At 37.9% G+C, this 24490-nt stretch overlaps 2 protein-coding genes across 37 annotated transcripts in view; both read right to left on the reverse strand.

Moving 5' to 3' along the window:
• The window catches only part of PSEN1 (presenilin 1), a 41216-nt gene extending 29605 nt beyond the window's left edge, over window positions 1–11611 (reverse strand). For 5 of the 29 annotated variants that reach the window (XR_015287662.1, XR_015287658.1, XR_015287652.1 and 2 more), the window contains exons 1-5: window positions 11535–11605; window positions 10899–10979; window positions 8827–8970; window positions 3940–4196; window positions 2426–2567 (exon numbers count right to left, since the gene is read on the reverse strand). Coding sequence is in view for 15 of the 29 variants with exons in the window: in XM_086891907.1 (XP_086748033.1) it covers window positions 2426–2567; window positions 3940–4196; window positions 7072–7110; window positions 8827–8910 (522 nt within the window). In the remaining 14 variants the exon portion in view is untranslated. Of the gene's footprint in view, window positions 1–2425; window positions 2568–3939; window positions 4271–6681; window positions 6797–7071; window positions 7197–8826; window positions 8971–9801; window positions 9852–10882; window positions 11034–11534 lie in introns of those variants that run through there. The other 24 variants (XR_015287663.1, XR_015287653.1, XR_015287655.1 and 21 more) reach the window with 16 other exon arrangements.
• A 3073-nt stretch (window positions 11612–14684) lies between these two features.
• RBM25 (RNA binding motif protein 25) overlaps window positions 14685–24490 on the reverse strand; it is a 36940-nt gene continuing 27134 nt past the window's right edge. For all 8 annotated transcript variants that reach the window (XM_086891915.1, XM_023928253.2, XM_086891912.1 and 5 more), the window contains 9 exons: window positions 24031–24247; window positions 23586–23675; window positions 21314–21387; window positions 20471–20621; window positions 19789–20113; window positions 18583–18857; window positions 18044–18142; window positions 17296–17343; window positions 14685–16237 (listed from right to left, as the gene is read on the reverse strand). In XM_086891915.1, the coding sequence (XP_086748041.1) occupies window positions 16145–16237; window positions 17296–17343; window positions 18044–18142; window positions 18583–18857; window positions 19789–20113; window positions 20471–20621; window positions 21314–21387; window positions 23586–23675; window positions 24031–24247 (1372 nt within the window). In that variant the 3' untranslated portion in view covers window positions 14685–16144. The remainder of the gene's footprint in view (window positions 16238–17295; window positions 17344–18043; window positions 18143–18582; window positions 18858–19788; window positions 20114–20470; window positions 20622–21313; window positions 21388–23585; window positions 23676–24030; window positions 24248–24490) is intronic.

Here is a 24490-nt window from a genome sequence, read left to right on the forward strand (position 1 = left end):
TTTCAGCCATTTTTGAAACATTTATTTTCCTCCTTCACACTGCTTCTAAAAAGAGGTTCAAATTTAACTTTCAATCAAATAAAATCTGTCATTTAACTTCCTAATCTAACAGACTGGCTTTTGCTAGTATGTTCTCAAAAAGACTTAAGAAATTCCCACATGCAATAAGCATGGTGCCTGTAAAGATGCTGCAGGGAAAACTGCCAAAGTATCTCAGTATTTCAAACTGTCACCACTCACAGCAAGTGGGAGAAAGAGCCTTTACAAAGGTGAATATTGGTATGTATTGACTGAAACAGAACCAAATTTTCCAACAACTGGTAATGCTACTAAGTAGGGACCAACAAGAGTAACTTTATTCCTCTGTAAAATTAGTTGAAACTACTTTAAGAAATTAGCAAAGAAAGATGTCTCCTGACTTCTACTTGCAGTTCTTGTATTTGTAATACAAGCTCTTAAACTCCTATTAAGAAAATAAAGTGAATAGTAATGTTTCATCCTAAAAAAAAAGTGAATGCTGACAGTGTCAAATACCAAGGCCATAGTCCAGCAAACTTCTACACACACCTTGCATAACTACTGTCAACAGAACTAGAGGAGGTAGTTTCAAGAGTTGATCTAAGCTGGCATTTTACACACAGATGTTTGCTTTATTCTCAGTATGTATCTCATTTACTATAGCATTTTCCAGATCACTGGTCTCTTTTCTTACAAGTGACTTTTCCAAAGTACTTCTTGTAAGTTTTGGTCACTGTTTTCCTAGCAGGCTATCACAACAGGTTTTCTGCCCTCTCATTAAAAAATTTTCACTCTTCATTTAACAACAGTTTTGATGCTAATTAGTTGCTGGTACAAATTTGGCTTTACCTGCTACAACCTGAATAAAAATTAACGATGGGCTGCAGGATGCAGAGAATTAAAATGAGCTACAGCAGTCAGACTTTAACAATGAAGAATGCAGAGAATAATAAATTAAAAAGAAAAAGTTAATCAAATACAATCTCCTTCAAAGATGCTGTTTCTAGTTAGATTGAGGAGATAGAATCAGGACCATGCTTAACATATCACGTACAAGACAACCACAGGAAACTAACAACAGTAAAGCTAAAGTAGTATTTCCTTTCTTCAAAAAAGTTTTCAGGTAAAAAAATCTTGTGAGAATAAGCAAATCATCCTACCAGATGAAGAACTAATGTTATTTCATTATAAATTTTCTATTCTCCATAATCTGGACTATAATCTACATATAGAACTGTATGTAAAATAGAACTCCATTGACAGGTAGCTACATTTCACAGCACTCTGATATAGCAGCATAGAAATACTCTGACAAGAAATTTAAAAATAAATTAATTTTTGGGTGTAATTAGCATAAAATATAACCACAGGAAATTTCTGGTATCTAATAACTCTAATTTTTAGTAGAATAATTATTTTTGTAAGGAAAATGTGCTTTGCTTTAAAAGGCTAAAAAGGAAACCACAAATATTGAAAGCTTAGTAAAGATTAGCTGCTGCCTTCAGCACCTGAGGAGAATCAAGGAACCCGGTTAAAGTGCAGTAGTTATTTGACTTCACTAGAATGAAGAGAATTGCCAGTTTAACAAGAACAATTTGTCAGTTCAGATGTAACACCACACTATGATAAAAGTGAAGGTCCATACATTAAAAATCAGTATTCCATGATGTATGCAGAGTCAGGCAAAAATAATTTCCCCTGACACTCCACAGAAAATTTGTAAAGGGGCTTCACCCACAGACATGAAGACCAAAACCACTGCTCCCTCTTGAAAACAACATGAAATGAAGCAAACCTTTGAATCCCACTACGTGTTTCACAATTATGAAACAGATTCAAGGTCCTAGCTGCATACTGACAAGTTTTATTAGGCAAAGCATTGCCTAATGGATCACTAAGACCAAAACCAACCAGGAATTTTCATGGACAACTCCCATGCAGGTGGCACTGCAATTAATTATGCTAAGCCTGGACATGCCTAGATGACAACATTACATGATTGAACCCTTTCAAAAAGAGCCTTAGAGTCTCTGTGTTGGTGGTACAAATACTGCCTGGTGTGTACAGCCACACATACTGATGGGAGACATCTGTACCGGGGACAGGGTGGGAGAGGGGAGCCCTCAAAATAGGACTAAGTCTGTCCTTTGTATTTCTTGACCACAGAAAGATTTCAGTGTGTGACCATTTCAAAAGAACAGAAGGCAGTGTCACCCTATTTCTAACTGATAGAACAGATGGCACTGATAGCACTGGGCTTTTGCCCTGCTTTGTGCCAAATGAACAGAAGCCACAAAACTGAAATGGTGAATTAAATCACCAATTCCACTATTTTCACATAAGCCTTCATTTTGTTCCATTCTCAAAATAATCTGTACTAATAAATAAAACTAGCACAACTACTTACCTTGTAGCACCTGTATTTGTAAAGCACAACCAGGAGGATGGTCATGACAATGATAACACTGATCATGATGGCTGCGTTAAGAATAGAATTCAGGGCTCTCTGTCCCACTGTCTCTGTCTCTTCTGTGAAAGGAGTGTAGATGCTACAAAAACAAAAAGTCAACTGAAATTACACTGAATGCACAGATGTTTCTGATATGTGAGGCCAACATCAAACAAAACTGCAGTAATCTTTCAATTCAGAGCTGTAAAAGCACATCTATTTTCTACTAAGACAAAACTTGAAAGGTGGCATAGCATCATATTAGGCAAACTCGAATTCCTTACAAGACTTGCATTTTCTACATTCTTAGATTACTACTGTTTTCTGCTTTGTAAAGCAGACAAAGCCCACAGCTGCCCACAGTTTGAGATATGGCTATTCCCACACAGTGTGTCACTGCCACTCCCTCATGCTACCACTCGTGCTGGCCAGTGCAGTTGGAATTTCACCTATGGATTGGCCATGAAAGGCTCCCCTGTGATTTCAACAAAATAACATATAGGCTCAACTCACTCTTTCCTAAAGAAATACAATCTCCTGGGGCAGCTACTTCATTGTGGGATGGGAAGGCAAGGCAGGGAGAAAACACTTATAAATTTTAAAAAAAGAAATAAAAAAATTTCATCAACAGCTTCTAAAGTGAAGAACTTCATGTTTCATTGAAATATTTTATGACATGCTTCTATTATACAAACATTTCAAAGCCAAACACACTTTGAATCATTTTGTCTAAATGTTTTCACAATGGAATATTTAGAGTGATCTTTAAGGTCTATTCCAACTCCTTAACATTCTATGATTCTATGCAGTTTCTTGCTATTTCTACACAGTGACTTGCTGCAGTTTTTGACAGTCAGTATTCTTACTTTGCCCCCTTTCTCTCAAATCAGCTTTCACTGGACTAGGGGCTTTTTTTTGGCAACATTGCTGTTTTACCAAAAACCCAAAAACTTCTATAGAAACATCTGCCAGGAAAGTTTCTATAACTTCACCAGAAGTGAACCTCTTGAAGTTACACTCCCCTTGCATTTGAATTTCTTTATCAAACATCATGGGCAAACCAGAGAATGGCATATATGTTATTTCATTTACATTAGTAGTTTTGTTCCTTTTCCAAAACTTTCGTATTCTAGCATAGTACAAGTGAAATGGCTTTGGTTCAGGATGGAGTTTATTTTATAAATACCACACAGAATGATAAAGTATTAAAATGAGGGCTAGAATTTGAATCAAGCAGTAACAACCAAGATATTATCCCCACTGGTCACTAGACAAACAACAAATGCCAATAGTACCACAAAGAGAAGAGTCTGGTTTCTGGAAGGAATAAAACAAAATTATCTTTGGACTGGAGAAGGGGAAAACCAAGGCAAGAGGAAGTTCACTGCTTGAATCAGATTCCAAAAGAATTGTGAGTTTAAAGAAAATTATCTAAGTCCACTGAAAAGATAGTGGAAAATAGTTATACATACAGCTGTCCATCCTTGCGTGTATAAAAGCTGACAGACTTGATAGTTGCAACAACAACCACCATGCAAAGCGTGACAGGCACAAACAGCATAATCACATGTTTTGCCCCATATTTCAGCGTTAGCTCTTCATCTTCTTCTTCATCTTGCTCCACCACCTGCTGAACGTTGCTTTGTGGCTGCCCATTAGTCTCAGACTCGGCATTGTCATTTCTTCTGCGCTCACTATTATCATGGCGACGTCTTTCACTGTTGTCATTCTGCAATACATAAAAACCAGTTTCCTCAGCAACTCTCCACAACCATGTGCTTGTACATGAAGCTAATGATGACCCTGAGGAAGAAACATGTAAGATAGTATTTACTGCCAAGAACACTTGCTACAGCAGGGATTTAAATATTAGTAATTAGCTGCATCACAGTTATTAAAAGAATGGGAGCACAGGGTCATGTTAGAAACATTTACATTGAAAACACCAAAAGTCAAAAGTAGGCTGGTTGCATCTAAGAGCCTGTGTCATCTTTCCTTTAAACAGAATTTCAAAAGATGAATAAAGGCATCTTTTCCCCTTGGTTCAAACTATAGTTGGTAAAAGGATGCAGAAAGCCTGTAACTCGACAAGAATGAACTGCATTGACCCTTAAGAATAACGCCAAACAGACATTTATGATCTCCTCTCCATGAAAATCCCAAGAAAATGTCTACTTCCTTTACCATGTTACTCCCACTAGAGTACACTAAGTAGAATATATATTAAAATGGATTTTCATGAAGTATGGTGTTCTCACACTTTTAGTAAGAATGACACAGAAATGGTGATCAAACTCAGGTAATTCTCTGCTTTTAGACTACTATTTGTTCCCAAAGCTTCCGTGCAGTAAGTTAAGCACGCAGATTTTCTTCTTTCCCAAGGAAACTACTGCCACATCCTTTCACTGATATTGAAGAAATTCCCCCCCTCTTATCACAAAAACAAAAGAGCTTCCTGTCCTTCCTAATACTGAAACATGAGTTGGTATAACACATGAAACATCGAGTGTATCATTCAAACACCAAGACAGTGGTAAACTTCCAAAGGAAGCAGAAGCACAAACTGGGAACATCACCAATTAGTAAATGATCAGGCCTGCACTCCAGGCTCCTGGTGTCACAAATTTATTGTCCCCTCTCCAAGAAGCACCATGAGCAGGAGGCATTCATCTTTTATACATTGTGTGCATATACAGAGAACACAACAGGAGAGTGATCTATGCTTTACCTTTTCTGGACTACAAAGAAATAAAACCATTACCAGACACTCCAAACAAGCACTAAAATGTGACAGTTGATACAGACCACTCATTTTTTTATTGTATTACCATGTCCAAAATCAGTGCTGTACTGTTCGAATTCAAGAGGTTTAATACAGGAGATAAAACAAAAATATTTTTGATTCCTTACAAAAGTATCTCATTTCTTCTGAATTCTTCTCATTACTTCTCATTACTTCCTGCAGAACAGTTCTGTATGACTAAGTGCACTAAAGCAGCTTCAGATTAAAATGTACAATAAACTGAGGATGATACCTTTTGCAATACCTTTAAAACATCACTCAAGTTTTCATAAAATTGATCTGGACATAAGACAGAGCACTGAAAAATAACCCAATGATTTTTTTCCTTAAGTATTCCTACTCATGTAGTTTTTCCTTAAATGTGCAAAGTTAAATAAAGTCTGACTACCTGATCTCAGTAGCATTTCCAAATGTAACTGCTGACTTGTATCTCATTAATTCACTGCAGTTTTTTGATAAATCAGTAATAGTTTTAGAGATTCTCTCCACAGAATTTTCCTAGCCCCACCCTCAAAAAAGACAAGATGATAAGTACACACTCAGAAACTCATAGAGGGATTTTTAAAAGCACTTAAGTGATTAAGGAGCACAAGTCCCTGGACTTTGAACTGTAAATACTGACACTGCAAAAGCTCAGGTTGAAGCTTTACAACTTCCCCAACTCATGAAAAATTTGCTTTTACAGAGCAGTACAAAGTAACAATATGCACCAAATGCTCTGCCTATTTCTTCCCCTTTTTTTATGGTATCCTCAGGATCAACCTCAGCAGGGCTTCAAGATCTGTTCTCTAAGAAAATCTGTTTCATTTTTCAACGAGGAAATGGAATGTAAGAGGAAAAAAAAACCCAAACTAAAACTGTTTAAATTAAACAATTAAAACTAGGACACAACCAGATTTTTAGAGTCACCCTTAGTTTGACCCTAATTCAACCTTAGTTTGAATTTAGTACCATCAACTTGAAATAATCCTGAAAAAGATGCTGGGTTCAAAATTATTTCTTACTAAATGAAAAATTTATTACTAATCATTTGGTATTTTGCATAAAGTCCTCATATAAAATTATTGAAAATCAGATGGGAATATGGGAGAATGCAAATAAAGAGATCATGTTTAATTAATCTGAAATGCTGGCTACAACTAAACCTAATTCTGTAGAGACTAGAGCAGAAATGTAACATTTTTCACTTTGATAGTAAAATACTCCATTTCTCTCAGTCTACAACAATAAACTTAACCATTTAAATAAACTGCCTAAGATGATAAATCATAAGTAACAATACACTGGAGATGAATAGAGCCTTGGAACTCTGCATAAGCAGAGCAGACCGAGTACTTAGGTTTCCACACGCTTGCCGAATGTATCACTTTTTCTCTGCTGTAATAACAGTCTTGCATGAGGGAGCACTTACCCTATCTCTGGAACAGAAATATATTGAAATAAATTAAAAATCTACAGCTTCGCAGAGCAAACACAAAAACATCCAAAGGAAAAGCCTGATCAGCTAGGACACCACCACAAAAAACCTGTTATATCAAACATAAAGAGAAAAACTTAAGAAATTAGACCATTAGTATGTGTCATTTTACTTCCTTCACTAGTTAGGAACAAAGATGCAAACAAAAAAGGCCTTTACACACTAAAACACAGTGCATGAAAACCAGATCAGCATCATCAAGTTATTCTCTCATTTGCACTTAAAGCTATAAAATAAGTTGTCCTTTCAGGCTACTACAGTGTAGCTAAACGTGACATACACTTGCCCCACTGCTTAAAAGAACAAAGTGCACTTATATCCTACCTGATCAGTATTAAACAGAGCAGAGGCCATGGACTCTTGCTGAAGTGGAAGCAAAGGAACAGACTCTTCACTTTCCTCAGACATAGTTAAAAGTGAAAACTCTGAAGCTAAAAAGTCAGTAACACCTGTTGTAACACCGTAAGCAAATGTAAGTTATGAACTACGCGCTTTCAGGTGAATACACAATATCAAAAGCAAATGATAGTGTTTCTTTCCCTATCAGGAAAATAGTTAATAGCAAACCCAGACCAATGCCCCTGAACCAAGAGATAAAAACATAGCATATTTGATAAGAAGTTTTTGGCTATTAAATCCAGATTTATCCATCAGGAGCAGACCACCATGTCTGACAGTAGGCATGGACTTCATCAGTTCTCACGTACACCACTGATTGCTAAAAGGTCATTATGCAGTGGCAGATAATGAAGATTGGGTTGAACTCTTTGTGTGTGACTAGAAGAAGAGATGGCAAATTATAGCACTTAGTGATTTCACATGCTGACTTGCTAGCCACAGAAGCTAGTGTACTTCAGTAGGAAAGGACTTTTGTAGGTGTGTACAAAAACAAAGTAGATGCGTAAAGGGGAGAAATATCATTATAACTTAGTATCAAAACTACAGTTACTTAAACATGGAAAGGAAAAACACAAGTAGCAGTTATTCATCAATACAGTCTGTTAGTGAGAAGAACACAGAACCTTTTGCTTGCTGGTAAGGAGTACCACCAAGTTATCTGTAAGGACAGTGAGCCCACAGCTTATCACTTAGCTCTGCCTTTTTAATCTGACAGAAGTGTTCAATAAAAATTAATATCTCACCTGTCCAAGAGGAAAAGAAACCTTTTCCATTCCCTCAGAAGTAAAAGGAGAAAAGATGCTATAGGAAAGTTCCCACTTTTCTGTTTTAATTTTTCAAATGTTTTATATTTTTACTGGTATAGCATGATGCTTATCTGAGAACTTTTTCAAAATTCTACTTAAACTGCTGATTGTATGGGAGAGTTGAAGCAGAACATTCTCTTGAATTACTGCTATAGACATGTCTACAAGTGGCCCAGCCTCCTCTACAAGAGCATTTCTGTGCCACAAGGAAACCTGATATTCAAGAGCTATAGCAGGAACAAAGAACAGTGTGACAAGGCTAAGAGCCTGGGCACCACACCCAAGTAGATCATCTAAACCTGATTTTTCCAAAATACATATGGTACAATGATATAGTTTTAGCAACAAGTATGCGCTTAGGTCTTTCAAAGCAATCATATAAAACTTCAGGTTTTGAGTTCTTCCTCCCTCAAAACCTCAAGAATCACGAGCGCACCTCGAGAATTATTCACAAGTAAGACAAGACAGAGCTGCTCTTCCTGCATAGGAACAGTTCTCCAGCAATATCAATAACAAAACCCAGGCTTCCAGCTCTACCTAGACTAAAATTAACTCTGTGACTGAGAAACCTGTGAATCAAGCAGACCTCAGCCAGGCAGATCAAGAGAGCTCACTAAATACTGTAAATATCAGAGTTTGATACCAGAGTGTTTGACCTTTTTTTTTTCCCTTGATGGCTTGGTCACTTCAACACCACTTTTAAACTGGGGGAGGTCTTATCTGTACATAAGAGTGAGTTTAGAACACCAGATATTTTGCAGCATATTTCTTTTGGCACTGCTTATCACAACAGTCCAGAAAGATTAAATGAATTCAAACAAACTATTCATCCCCATTTAGCTGCTACTAGGTACTAAAATTGTTTGCTACATACGGTGTTGCTGAGGTGGGTATCAGGGAAGTTTTCTGTCAGCTGCCCATGCTGAAACTGGGGTAAATGCGCAGACAGCTCTGTCATTGGGACAGTCCTCTGGGAATCACTTATTTCCACACAAAATGGACCTTTCTTCTTGAGATGCTGAAAGGAAAGAGATGTGTAAAAAGCCTTTGTTCTTAACATGACCAGGTTCTCCCTCCCCACTCCAATTTCTGGAGTTCACATATACCAAAGACAACCATTCTGTATCTAACCATGATAACAAACTCTATCACAGCTACTAAGAGGTCATAATAGGGATTTTCCAGCACAAAAATAAGAACCTCTACGTGTTATCAAATTAGTTCATCAGCTACAGAAATCAGTCAGCAACAAACTAATAATTTAAACAGTTTTCCATTCCTTCTTGTGCAGTAAATGAGAAACATTCCATCCTTTCTCAGAGCACAACTTCCATGTTTTATCTCAGCAGAGCACAATTGCTCCAAGTTGTTCTGTTTTGGATTGCTGATAAATTTAACAGTAATTTTCAAGGATGACTGAGTAACACTTGATTATTTAGAATCTAGAAATATCCTTAACACTGAGATGCTGCAAGAGTGACCTAGTGCTACACAAGACAGTATTTCAGCTGAGCCTCAAGAACTAACATGCATTCAGTTCCCTATGTGTACCAGCTACATCTACATAAACACAACACATCTATGTTACAGCTTTATATGTTCTTCCATAAGAAAGTCAGATGATAAAATTGTCCTATGTGAACTATATGCTTCATAACAAAACAGGATAAAGTAACATAGGGGAAAGAGGAAGTCTGACTGACCTAAGTACATTTCAGAAAGAACCCCATAATATTAAGTGACAACAAGCAGGCCTAGACAAATCACAAGCTTGGTCACATAAAAAATAAACAATGAATACGCCTCAAGGGCGGAGTGCCAGTCCATCCCAAGTGGCTCTTGCTCCTACCTTGTGTGAATTCCAGCATTCATCAGAACTCTTTACAGTAATTTTACTCACTAAAATGGAAGAAAACAAATCCAGGAAAAGAAAATAAGAATATTTTTCGTCTGCTTTAGTATATTCAGCTAGTGTACTGAGAGATCTTGAAAAACTCTTACAACAGAGGACAGGACAAAGAAAAGCCTCTCACTTCTGGCAGTAGCAAGACAGCATCTTACTCAAAGAGAGAGCTAAGGCTATTTTCATAAACAGAACAGAAGCTGTTTCTCTATTTATGAATAAATGTATTTAACATGACTTGGGCACAGTGCTTACTAACTTTGGTAGCTAACTTAGTGAAGAGCCAATAGAAAGCAACACCAATTTAACAAGTCTACTGGGAGCATGCAAACTGGAAAAAGAAAGTGGATGCAGTATCCACTAGAATAGCTCCCTTCCACATTTGCCATTAAAAATAAGGCATGTCTAATTTGAAACATAATTTAAATCTAAGATTAGATGAAAATAAATACTAATTATTATTGCTCTTACTTTCAAATTTTTTCTCTAATTCTTTGGTTGGGCTACAGAATAGAAGCAATGTTGTTTTAAGACTGCTATTGGTAATGATCCTCAGTGACAAGGAATTTTCCACAATGCAAAAAATTGAAAATTTTCGTCCAGATGTGGACTATCAAAATGAGATTTTTCACACAGCAGCATCTCAAAATTATAATTAAATTACTGGAGAGAAGACCAAAATGAAACACCAACCACAAAATCCTCTTATAGACTGGTAAAGAAAGCCACCACAAATCCACCAACAGAAAACCCTCAGTACGGACAAGTAGAGAAAATCAGAAGACAGGGAGGAGTAATGGTGGAAGAGTTGCAGCAAAGTTTGAATGACAGACCTCAAAATTTATGGTTTGTTAAAAAAAAATTCTTTGGAAAACTCAAGAGCTCAGAAAATGGATACAGGACATCTGCCCAAACAACTTTATATTTCTAGATAAATGAAATTTGTATTTGAAACAATTATGAATGAATGAAATCTAAAAATGAACTGTGCATAAATAGACACAAACTAAAACTTTGCTTGTTTTACCTGAAAAAGGACTCACCCAGCCTTTTTTTTTCTAATGAAGCTGTTAATGTAAAAAGAGCCTGTCTAAAAAAGTTCTTGCTTGCTTCCTTTGGCTTTCCTAGGTCAGAACAACAGGAGTTACAACTGTCACTGTCATGCGCTTACATTTAGCCTAATGAACAGAGGTGACACCCAAGTAAGCTCCTCGCAGAAGAGAAATCAAAGCAAGTATCGATCAGACAAACGCGGCGCGGTTAACCCGTGCTTTCTCCAAGCGAGCAGCAGCTGCCACTGCTTTGAGGGCACCCCCGCCACCCCCGCCCTCAGCCCAGCCTCGGCCGGAGCAGCCTCGCCGCAGCCCGGCGGTCCCAGCCCCTGGGAGGCCTCCGCGGCGCTGAGGGTGCGGGTCAGGCACGGCCCGACCCCACTCGGTGTCACCAGCTGCCCAGGGCCCGGAGCAGCCGCACCGACCCCCGCCCCGCCTGGGCAGCAGGGGAGCGGCAGGGACCCTCCCCGGCCCGTGGGCGTGTGCCGCAGGGCTCGCCAAACACCGGGCCCGGCCCGCCCCCGGTGGCGCAGCGCGCCCGGCCCCCAGCGCCGCCCGGCCCGCCGGGGCAACGCGCCCCCGCCCGGCCCGCCGGGGCTGCGCCGGCCCCCCCGCCGACGGACGGACCTGCACGGCGCCCCTGCCCCGCGCTCCGCCGCCGGCTCCTCGCCGCCCGCAGCCCGGCCCCGCTCGCTTCCGGCCCGCGCCCCGCCCCCGCCGCCACCTCACTTCCGACGGGCGGCCAGGAGCGGCCCGGGGCTGCAGGGGCAGCCCGCACCGCAGCCCCACCGCACGGGCCCGGGGCGGGACCCGCGGCCGGCCCCGGCAACCCCGGCGGGGGGCGCAGGTGGGGACTGAAGAAAGGAACCGGCTGGGAGAGGCTGGCTGGATAGGAGAGAATGAGCACTCGCTGAAATTCCAGCCGCGAGGAATCGTGCAAAGGAAATCTAACTTGACCTTTTAAACCTAGGACCCAGATAAACGGAGAGGTTTTATGAGAAAATATACTTCTGGGCTCCTTTGAATACAAGTCATATATATGCCAGTACCCCTGTTTTAAAATAGTCCACAAAAAAGGCATTAAGAAAGTAACTTAAGGGGATACATATATTTCAAAAACTAAACAGCATTAGAAGTCAACATGGTATCTTCTCAAGAAGCCTCCAAGTAGAGCTGGTTAGTGGAAACAACTAAAAAAGTCAACTTTCAAATTTGAAAGTTATCTTGCTAGCTATATTTGAAATATCATCCAAAATTGCTTTTCAAGTGCATAATCAATTGGGTAAGTAACATAGCAAATGCTATGATACATATAACTACTCTGAATATAAAAAACTGAAAAGCTGAGGGACCATGCAATTCTGCATGTTTAAAACAATGTTGTATTTCACTATTTGACTACACTGCAAGAAAATGTATGGTAAAATTAAGTGGGACAGAACTATTGCACTGAAAAGGTTTGATGTATGTAAGCATTGCAACACAAATTTTGACTTTCAGTAGCTCGTAGGCGTATGAAATGCATTTAAAAGAAGCCATTTTTAGACTGAAAGTGATGTCTAACCATTAATCAAATAAAACTACTTGTAGTTTAGAAGGGGGAAACAACCAAACAGAAAACTTAAACCAACCAGCATACATTTCACAGCATACAGCTGTACCAAACTGTTTTCTATTATTAGTATCAGTTTGATTCATGATGAAATGTCTATTAAACAATACCTTATACTGCCCAAACTGCATGACTGTGTACTAATTTTTACTTCTGTACTCTATGTTCCTACACTGGATAATGTACAGAATATGAAAAAGTGTGACTCAGTTGTAATATAAAACCCAAGAGCTTGCAGTTTTCACTATATCCCCTTTCCAAAATACTACTACTGCAAGCAGTTATGTAGCAAGCCTGTTTAATAAGAACGTGAAAGGTCTAATTCCCTCTTAGTAATAGGAAAGCATTAGTAGTAAGACACAGGAAGTTCGTAAGAAGCTAAACTTGCTGTTTAGGGCCTTTCCACTGCCCACATTTAGAGCTATGACCATCTCGCTAGATCATTATTTTTAGTATAGGTTCCTGCATAGAGACTGAAGGAAATAGCGAAGATTAAAAAGACCAAATCAGCAGGTGAGTAAGTTAAATACTCTAAGAACAAGAAGACTCTCACCAACTTAAAAGATAATATAAAAATATATAATTCTTGGTAATAGATTTTACTTCCTCCTTGTTTCCCATTTCTTTTCAGTGCATGTTAATGAAGAAAAATGATACTTTAGATTTTGCGCTCACATATTCCAAACACTGAATGGCAATTACACAAAATCATTACTAGGAGAATAAGAGCATGTGTTACGTCAAGTTTGAAAGCCTTATTCCACCATAAGGTCCATATAAACAAGTACATCCAGTTCTGTGTAAATGCTGGTATTTTTTCATTACACAGTGTATGGAACTTCTGGAGTAACTTTCCCTCACAGTATGGGTTGCACTATGGCATGATGCACTGAGCACCTGGTGGCAACATCCATACTTACTCATTTATCTCATTCTGAGCATACTCTTCATCTGTGCATTCACTAATGTAACATATAGTGTATATTAAATCATACATCCAGACAGTGAATTATTGTAATATTGGCAAAAAAGGCTTTTTCTACCCCAGATTTTCCATATTTATCTTGAAATAATTCTGTTAATGCATGTTGAAAGTTAAAAAACAGAAATTGCTTTCTATACTAAGAACTTCACCAGTACATAACTTGTGTTCTACTCCCCAGCATCACTGACACAAAGTCACTGAGTATACAGTGACTGAGATACTGAGACACAGTATCACTGAGACATAACAAAACTTGGAGTAAGGGGTAAAGCAGAAGTGACTTTATACTTGCATTCTGAAAGAGGAAAAGCTGATAAGCCAAACCAGAGTTCATCTAGTGAACATTCCTTTTTTCTTCCACTACTGAAGAAAACCTGAACTTCCACAAAACTGATTTTTTGATGGTATCACAGTGATTCTACATACTTATTTACCTAGGTATTTAACACTCCAGCTTAAAGTTTACATGTCTTTCTCATCCAGGCACCTTCAGTCTCCTTAGGAAAGGAAGAGTACAAGCTTACGTCCATTGCACACACAGCTTTAGTGTAGGACAGAAATAAACTGAAGTTTCACAACTTGAGCTTTCTCCGAAGAATCTGTATGAGAATGTTGGGCAAGTTGTCACACAGTGGCATTACAATGCATTTATCACATTTGTCTTGTTTAACTACTGCTAATGAGAGAGAATGACATTTACCAGGTGAAAAGGCACTCATGAAGTTCACTCCCCTCTTCTCTGTATCTGCTACAAACAGAGCAAGCTTTGAATTTATTTAGAACTTGAAAACTTTTTTGTAAATGGTGATGCAGAACTGTATATGGAGAACAGGGAAGTAATTTCTTAGGGTTGCAACCAGCAAGTTGCAGAAAAAAATAGGAAGATTGCAACATGTAAGCATGCAACCCAAAACATTCTTAGGGAAATTCAAGCACAACATGGAAGTAACACTTCAAGTTAAAAAAGAACATTTGGTGATGTGTAGTGTAGTATATCACAGGGATGAGAAAGAACATACTGAGATTGAATCTAAATTTGCAGGCTTCTAGTCACCTAATATAAGCAGGAGGTAGTTTTAAAAAACAAACCCATCCCTACTTTGGGAACACTTGATTCAGTAAGCACTGTTAAACACAATTGCATGCTGCGTAAGACTCCAAAAGAATATCAACCCTTAAATCAAATATATACATTTTTAATATCTGAAATATTTACATGGTGGAACCTTTACACGATCCCAATTTTAAGAACAGTGTTTTCAAGTGTCCTCTCCAGATACAAAGAACTAGTAACTCAAGGTCACAGTTATGTTTTCTGAACAGGTCAACCTGTATCCTTCAGTTAAATACAATATAGAGATACTGGAACACCTTTACTTAATTTGCTTGCTATTAAGAATTGTGTTTCAAAAATTAAAAATAATTTTGAGACCGTTTGCTCCCTGGAACACAGTCCTCCTGCAATCAAAACAGCTCACAGCACATTATAGATTTGACTTCTTACCCAGGTATGAGATAAAAAAAATGCAGTTTACAGTACATGTCATCATTTATACCATATCAGTCTATTTATAAAAAAACATACAAACAAGGCAGGAAAATACTACCCTCTTTTTGTGGACAACAGACTGCATACAGTAGAAAACAAAAGTCAGGGCTAGTTTAACAGTATGAATAAAAACAAGATTTCAGCTTTGTTTGAAAACTTATGGTTTAGTTTTCATGGTTTGTTTTTTTCTTTTTTTTTTAAGAGACATATTCAAACAGGGCTTTTCTCTGTTTCTAAATATAAAAAAAAAAGTTTTAAAAAATAATTTCTTTTTAAAAAAAAATCTGATTATTTTGGAGACAGAAGTGATAGTAGATAAGGGCTAGAATGAAATTGAGCAGAAGAAGAAAACAAAAACCATTAGATAGCACTTACTGAATTTAGGTCCTGCTCTTGTTTTAATTGAGCAAATGAGAAACTTCCTGTGATTTGCACTTTCTGGGAAAGAAGCAGAGCGTCTGCAAGAGATTACGTTCCCAGCTTCATGAGTAATTCTTAACAGGCAACAAAGTACCAAGATTACTACTGGTTCACATTAAAAAGAGAAGTTTGAAGGAACTCCTTTTCCAGTCAGATGAAGAGATCAAATGAACACACAAAGCTGTTCTGTGAAAACAGCTCAAGACACTTACTTTTAAATCGTATTTTGATCATTCCTTAAATAAAAAAGGGGAAGTATACTCCCAAAAAAACACTGATAAACTTGCAGCAAAATCCTTTGTCTTCATCTGTAACTGATATAGTTCCACATTAAGTGCAAATGTTTTGCAAAATGGAATTCTTTTTCCTTAATATTTACAAGAATTAGGGTAACATAACAAAATTACCAAAGAGCATGTACAGTAGCTGCAGCTTATAAAACATACCGGTAATTGTACCTCGTGTATTATAAAGAGAACCAATGCAGGATTTGATAACTAATTGAGAAGGGTAAAAGGGGCCTCAGAGCAGAGGACAAAAAAAATTCACATTTTCTACATAAAAAAATACAGGTCTCAAGTCTCTGAGAACAGAGAGAATTCAAAGTCTCTGAACAATGGGGGAAAGAAAGCCCAAAATTGAAATGGAACCCTAGAAGCAAGGAGAGCACTTTATTTCACTAGGCCAATCTTCTTTGCTTCTGTCTCGTATATCAACAACCTCCACATTTTGACTATGAAAACTTCAGCTTCTTCATCTAGTACCTGTAGGAAATACACATTTTATAGATTAGTTTTTAGATTATGCATTCCAGTTATAAAGACTAATTGTAGATGCATCAGAACTACAAAATGGATATAGCATAATACAAGTCGTTGAGAGAGGGACGGAATGAAACTCTGGCATGTTTGTCTGTTCAGCATCAGTGACTTGACCAGGCTCTAACTGTGTACTTGTATAGGGCAGCTGTTGAGCACTTAGAGGTAGAAGCACCAGTAAACTAGTATCCAAAAGTGGTTTGGGAAGAGGCAGAGAAATGTCAGGCTTGGAAACAATGTAAGAACAGGACATTCAAATGTGGTATTTTCTGTTAAATTAACTCCTAATCTCTGCTCATTTTCATTTGGAACTTCCTTGGATTATTTGTAAAACCCTCCATAGATTTCTCTTCCCTGAATTTATTATCTAGGCTTTTAGTGAATCTAGACAAACTTGAGTGTCCACAGCATCTCTCCAAATCTCCCCAAGCACTAGTCACACCAAAAACAGTCTACTATCTTGCACTATGCATGTGGCTACTACCAACCTTGCCTCCAAGTTTCCTTACAGGAAGGGAGTGGACAATTACTTTTTATTCACCTTTCAGTGTATGAAAACATGGTGGAACATTAGCATTACTTCATAATGCTCATCAATCTCTCTTCCAACAACAGGAAAAAAGAGCTTTTACTCTTCCTCAGGAAAATCACCTTTTGCTCCTTAATTAGGAGAAGATACACTAAATCAGTAATAAAAATCTATTCATAAGAATGAGAAGGAACATAAGTTTTTATTTCTGATACAGTTCTGTTATTGTTGATTTTGACAACTACTCTTAAGGACAAAAGTTTTTGTTCCACATTTCTGAATATTGAGAAATTCTGAAGAGGGGTCAGTAATTTGTACCTAGGCACTGTAACTGCAAAATAATGCCTGTGCTAGCATGATGTGCTTAATCATATCTAACACATGTTTTCTGTTATGGACTCTTGCTATTTTGCATAATTGACTTTTAGTTTCAGTAAAATGTAGGAAGTATATCAGTTACAGAATTTCTGCTTACCATGGCAACATCATCCAGTATGCTCTGAGGCGAGCTGTGAGCCATAACCTGAAAGAAACAAATGTTTTTAGACTGAAAATTTAGAATAAACGCTATATACATTTTTGGACAAAATCCAGTTATGTCCAAGGAATTCTGAATGCTTTGCACATGCAAGAAGTATTTGCAGTTCATCAGGTTCCAACAACATCTGTGGATAAAAATTAGTTTTAAACTGCATCAGAATCCATCATAGTGAGTACTAGTTTATGGCAAATTACTGAAGAACAAGATCCAGGAAGCTCCTGAGATTCACAGGTCCTGTATTTTCTGGCTATTCTTACATCTCCAATTATGTTTTCTCAATTTAGGGAAAAAGCCCCTCTTCCTTCAACAATAAGCTGCTAATGAAAGACAAAGGCAAAATTCTCCTGGTATCACTCCTCATACCTGGATTTCTCATCACCCTGTTAAGTATTTAATTTATTTTTCCAGAACCAAGTAAGTTGTCTTTCAACACCACAGAGTTCTGTTTATTTTTATATATCTACACGCACCTGTATATAATGTAAGCATGGCAAATATTCAACTTCTGCTTTTGACTTTCTGCTTTCAACTGTGTCACACACTCAGGACTTGCTTTGCCTCTCATAAGATAGCCCAAATATAAACCAAGGCAAGCCATTATAAACACAAGTACAGGAGTTGCTGATGCAGTTTAAATAGGGAGCAAACCCCCAGTTTCACAGAGAACGTGGAAGATACAAACCTTAGAGCAAACAAAGTCAACTAGTGTAGCTTCTTCTTCACCAATATATTCTATTATTTTCTTGTTGATCCATGGTCTAATTCGACGTTCCATTAGTGTCTGGAAAAAAAACCACAAAAAAATGAATAATTACCTTAAACTTCACTCTGTGGCAACAATTGCCCAATAGGCATCTAGAAGACTCAAACAGCTATTTAGCAGAAGATACATTTTGCTATCAATGATATAACCCTTACAGATCTGGCATCTGCAATTATTTCTGACAGCCACTCAAACATGTTTTTACAGCGTCTTTTTTCCTCCTTCCACAAAACTGCTTGATAATTCATAGTGGAAATTCGAGAGAGACAAAACAAAAATAAACAAGCACACTTCAGAATAAGGATTATGTATGAACAATAAACAGAGGACTCAAGTTCGACTCCACTTAATGATGCTCCAATCCACTGAGATCCCAGTAACCTTGTTTTCCTATTCAATTATAATGTTTATTTGGAAAAATTAAGCCTTTTAAAAAATGGTTAAACAAATCAACTTACTGAATCCACAATTGACCAGTCAAGAGGGTAAGCAAAGAGCTCTGGTTTTGCTGTGGGAATCTTTTCAATGAGACTCTTAATGTGTTTGCGCTTTTCTTCTGTATTGACACTGCCTTTGATATTGCTTTTATCTTCTTCTCCATAATCCAGGGGAACAAGTTTCCTTTTCCGGGGCACATCGTCGCTGTCTTCATCATCAAATTTATTGAAAACACTATCCACAGCAAGTTTCTTCCTTTTTACAGCATTGGGCTGATTAGGACTGTTGCAGGCACCTACAACCCAAAAGGCAGAATAACATATTCATCAACTGCAACCCAAACTCGTTTGCTCTTCCCTATTACTTGAGGAATATTGGTTTGTATGCTACATAAACGTCTGTGAATGCCTGGCACTGACTTTTAATCTCTCAAACTCCGTTACAAATGTAGCAAAAGAGATAAAGATCTTTAATGGAGTTTGTTCAAGACTCTGACCCATTTGAAAAACATGGTCTTCTTTCTCTGCCCTGAAACCAATTAGCACTCTCTCTGAGGGAAAACTATGGTCAAGCCACAACCTTAGCAAAGGCAGAGCACAGAAGTGAAAGCTTGCAACGCATAAGGAAAGCGCTCATCAGCCTAATGCCATACAGTCTGCCATCATTCAAGATATAACAGTATGAACTCAAAGCGCAGTCTGGCCTAACTCAGTCAAAATAGTAAATAATAAATACACAAAACTTCTGTAATACAAATGTTCTTAGTTCTGCTGCTCAGAACTAATTGTTTTAGTTTAGCAGGAGACTGCTAAGTACTGAGGAACTCTATGCTCAAATTTCACTTACCACTGGCATCAGTTCATTCTGATGTTCTAAACATAGACTTACACCAATGAAAAGCAGCAATGAGTTTTGAAAGGGATATTTACAGATATATAAAGGTGAAAAGGCACGTGAAAATAACCAATCCCAGCTCAGAACATTTCTACAAAAATTAGCCCTTGAACATGCCTAAAATTCTCTTCTTTTTTGCCCTCAAGCTTTTGGATGAAGAAAGCTCTATAAAATGTATCTTCTGGATAAGACAACTCAAGCAAAGCATCTGGATAACTACTTGATAAAAATACATCAAACCTGATGACATATTTGGAAAGCCATGTGGCTACTTGGCTTGACAATTTTTATTTCAATACCATATGGAAGACTGAAATAAAATGTAAACTTGCCCAGTTTGAGGCTGAGTCCTATTTTGGGCCGATGCTCTTCCAGTTGCTGCTGTTCAGGTGAATTTTCATGAGGAATAATAATGCCACAGGGAGACTCATCACCAGGTGTGTTAGGAGTTGCGTTTCCACTAGCAGAAGAAACAGATGGAGCAGAACTGATGGGTCGTAAAGTTGGTTTAAGGCAAGGCTTTTGTTCAGGCTCCTCCTCCTCCTCCTCTGGCTCTTCTCTTTTTTCTTCTTTTTCTGCCTTGTCTTCCTCTTCCTCCTCAGATTCTGGCTCTTGTTTTATTTGTGGCTGCCTACGTCGCTCAGCCTCCTGCTCCATCTACAATGAAACACACAATTAGCAAAAAAAGAAGCTCTCTCAAAATCAGCACTGTTTGAAAAGAATCTGAAGATTCTCCTTTGTAGAAGACTTGACTGTTAGACAAGAAAAATACATTTAAGTACTGGCATTCTTCTAAGGTATACTGATTAATTCAAATTTGTTTTCGAACTCCATTAAATCTGGATGTTGATGTGGAAAGTTTTTTTGTTTCCACTGTTCTTACTGCTTATCTGAATTTCTTTGTAAGAAAAAGTGAATAGAGAAAATAGTAAATACCAAATCTCTTACACAGTTTTGCTCAACACAACCAGAATACAAAGAACTTGTCTTCTTGTCAGACCAACAGTAACTCACCCTCTGGAGTTCTGCATCTGGATCTGGATGTCCTTCAGCCAGAAGACGTTGCCTAATTTCTTCTAATTCTTCCTTTTCCCTTTTCCTATCTCGTTCATCTGCTTCCATCTCTTTCTCCCTGTCTCGTAGCCTCTTCTGAAGAGCACTACCCCTACAGAAGATACATATTATTTAATGAGAGGCTTGTACTACAATACAAGAAAACCTACATACAGATATATCTCCCAGTAAATGAAAATGAGATTGATAAGAGCATGTGGCATCCTCTGTTTTTGTAACAGAAGAATCTTAACATATCAGCTCTCAGCTTTACTATACAGAATCTACGGCACCACATTACACAGAAGTAGAGAAGGTGGATGCTGATCTCTTTAGAGAAAGAATCAAGTTTTATAGATTTTTGACAAGAACCACTTCTGTTAAATCTGTCTTACAGAAATGTTAGCTAGTCCCATGCTGAGGATGTTCCAAATAGTTTATATTAACAAGCTTGTTCTTCATATTAGTTACAGCTTCTTTGCAGTGAATTATTTAAAGGCGTGCTTGTTCCCATCTCCCTGCTCCCAGCACCTCATTTTGACATTACACTGACTTCTGCCCTGTCTCACAAAAGAAAAGTGATAGGAATGAGCAGCTATTCCGAGCATTAAATAGTAGAAGTACGGAGCTTCCCTTTTCCTTCTGCCACTTATGAAGTGACACTAAAAAAAATTAGGCAGTTGTAATCCTTACACTGCCACATTACCAGTCAAATATAAACTCCAATAAGCCTCTGCCAACAAATCCCACAACTGTGTCAAAATGAACAGTGGAGATTTTATTGTCAGGAATCCAAAGACATACCTGTAGTATTTTGGATCATCTCTGTCATCATCATAATCTTCTAAGAATTCTTTCAATCGTTTGGCTTCTTTTGCCTGCAAGGAATAGAAACTTAAATAATGATTTCTGGTTTCCTTTCCAGGAGTTTAAAGTCCATTAATGTTACTAGCACGTTAACTGTAGATCTAGTGTGCTTTAAACTAAAAATACAGTTTCCCAAACAGAATATTTAAAAATTTTGGTATTGCATCCAGAGGGTCCACTGGTATTGTGTCACAGATTTGCATATATATATATACATAAACCCCCATCCACATACATATTTGGGTTTTTTTGTTTTATATTACAGCTAAAAGATCCTCAAAATCCTTTAAGTCTGCTACTGGGTATTTTAACGTAGCAGCCTATGTGTATTTATCAGTACTGCTTTGTTTCAAGAGCTTTATTAAGACAGTCATGCAGAGAAATAAATCTGACCGTTTCTCCTAGGATAAGCACTCTCCTGTTGTGGCACTGATACAAACCATGTGGCACTAATGTACAGGCCATGCAATATTAATGTGCAGGTCTAACACTGTAGGGGGCGAGGGAGAAAGAGAGGAGACACTTTCTCCCCTTCTAATAAAACGAAGATGGCAAAACCCCCAGTTCTTCAAGGAAAATTAAATTAGGACCTTCTAACCTGTATTCAAGCAATATCCTTAAACCAGCAGTAATATACTTCTGTGCTAATGACTTTGAGAAACAAATTATGATTATGGTTGCAATTTCAGCACAAAATGAAACATTGCTTTCTACAACTGCCATCCATAGCCAGTGTGCAGAAGGATTTGGAATGGAAAATACCATTTAATGAATTTCAAACTTTTTCCCCTTCATGCATTTACAGGAATGTCTTAGGTTGCAGTGCAAGATGCAAACAAAAGTATGTGCTGTTATTACCATCCGTTAAAACCAGGTGTGGCAGTGTTCTTTATCTCTTCTATGACCCACCCTCCCTCCAGGGGGATCTCTTCTGTTAATGGGCCATTGAGTCTCACTGCGTGACTGATAAAATGACATCATCCTATTCTGAGATGCTCCATCCCGGGGAGGAGCCAAGCATTCCAATCTGGATATAATCTGACATTTAGAATACCACAGTCAGCCTTTTCCACTGGATTCCCAGAGAAAGACCAGACCCATCTACACCACCACTGGACCTTCAGAGGGAAACGACACTCTTCTACAGGATCACTGCTTTAACAGAGCCACATCTGTCACTCCAGGAGGACTGCAGCTGCAACTTAATTGGAGTGCTACCAACACCCTGACCAACAGGGAGTCAGGTTGTATTCTGAGCCTGTCAATGATTTTTTTTTTGTACTACTGTATTTGTATTTTAATTTTCCTAGTAAAAACTGTTATTCCTATTCCCCTATCTTTGCCTGAGAGCCCCTTAGTTTAAAAATTATAATAATTCAAAGGGAGGGGGTTTACATATTCCGTTTCAAGGGAGGCTCCTGCCTTCCTCAGCAGACACCTCTCTTTCAAACCAGGACATGGGAAAACCTGCATTCCATGCGAGTATTTTATAATCCTCTTGCCTCTGCGTGTTTCTTTGCATGTATTGCAATATATGCAATTACTAACTCATTGTCTACTCTCTCAACTTCTCTCCTTCACTAAGAAACTATGAAGTGAAATAAAACTTAAAATAACTTCTTTATGCTTTAGCACAAAACTATGAGATTACAGAATTATCCATCTTCCAAAGGTGTCTTTTCCAACAAAACTTCCAAGTGTTATATTGGTAACTGTGGTAATTTCACATCTAATGAACTAAGGACAGGAGTTTATAAAGTGCTTAGATACATTCAAGAATATTGTATCATATTTCATAGAAGGTTTGGTCACATGAGCAGGTTGGAAGTTAAAAAAACAGGTCTAGTTCCACCTGCATAACAGAGAACACACAGTAGGTTTTGTCACAAATCTGAAAAAATTCACAGATGTGATAGTTAGTGACGATCAGATCACAGTATTTTGCAGCTGCCTACTTCTCACTGTTCTGCCTTCACAAGACCAAATCACTAGGCTTTGTTTTTCAGACTCTAAATAGTACTCCCACTTACTAGGCATCTGCTGTTTCCAGTCTATTAACTGGGGATTCTTCTGATATAAAAACACACATGGCCTTCATACAAAATGAGAGCTCTATTACTATCCATAAATATAACAGTGGAATATTGCATTCTAAATGGAACCAAGAGAACAAGGCAGGGAAAATTACACATCAAACTAAAAGCCTTACCATTTCCCGTCTTCTTTCTTCCTCCCTCTCAGCCTCTTTTTCATATTCTCGACTTTTTTTTCTTTCTCTGATTTCCCAGTTTTTAAGACGCTGCAATAGAAGAAAATACACTTCAATCCTCAGGAACATTAAGAACAGCAGTACTACTTCAAAATTTGGATTGTTGTTTAAAATAGCTGTACTATAAATAATCTGCATAATTGTAATTTAAAATTATGAATAGAGAATAAAATATGATAGAAAATAGAGAATAAAATAAAATTATGAATAAACAGAATAAAAGGTCTGTTTTGACAGTGACTTACATATTCTGCCCCAGCTCATATACTCAAAGGATTAAAATCATCTTTAGGAAAAGGAGAATGATGTATTTTATACTAGAGGGCTTGTTATCAACTCTCAGAAATATTGTTTTATTTAAAGAACCTTAAAAATTCCAACCTACCTCTTGATATGCAGCTTCCTTCTCGCGCAGTTTCCTCTCCAATTTTCGTCGTTCGTAGGCATCTTCTTCATCTTCTTCTCGGTCTCTCTTCTTATCCTTTTCCCGCTCTCTTTCCCGCTCTCTTTCCCGTTCTCGTTCTCGTTCCCGTTCCCTCTCGCGTTCTCGTTCTCTTTCCCTCTCACGCTCTCGTTCTCTTTCCCTGTCTCTACTTTTTTCTCTGAAGAAAGAGAAAACCCCAAAGTTCAGTTCAGAGCCTTCCTCTCCATTCAATCACAGGATTAATAGCATCTTAGCGGTTATTTTTCTCCCGCAGTTGTAGAAGATAATTAGCTGATATAGATATAGGCATAAAATCAAGTAAAAATGATGGGTACTCAAAAACCCACTAAAAGTAGCTGTCTGAACACTAACCATTAACTAGCAATATCTACAGAAATTAAACATGAGCAAATGGCAATTT

The sequence above is a fragment of the Cyanistes caeruleus genome, chromosome 6 (genome assembly GCF_971803275.1).
Source record: "Cyanistes caeruleus chromosome 6, bCyaCae1.hap1.1, whole genome shotgun sequence".
Lineage (NCBI taxonomy): Eukaryota > Metazoa > Chordata > Aves > Passeriformes > Paridae > Cyanistes > Cyanistes caeruleus.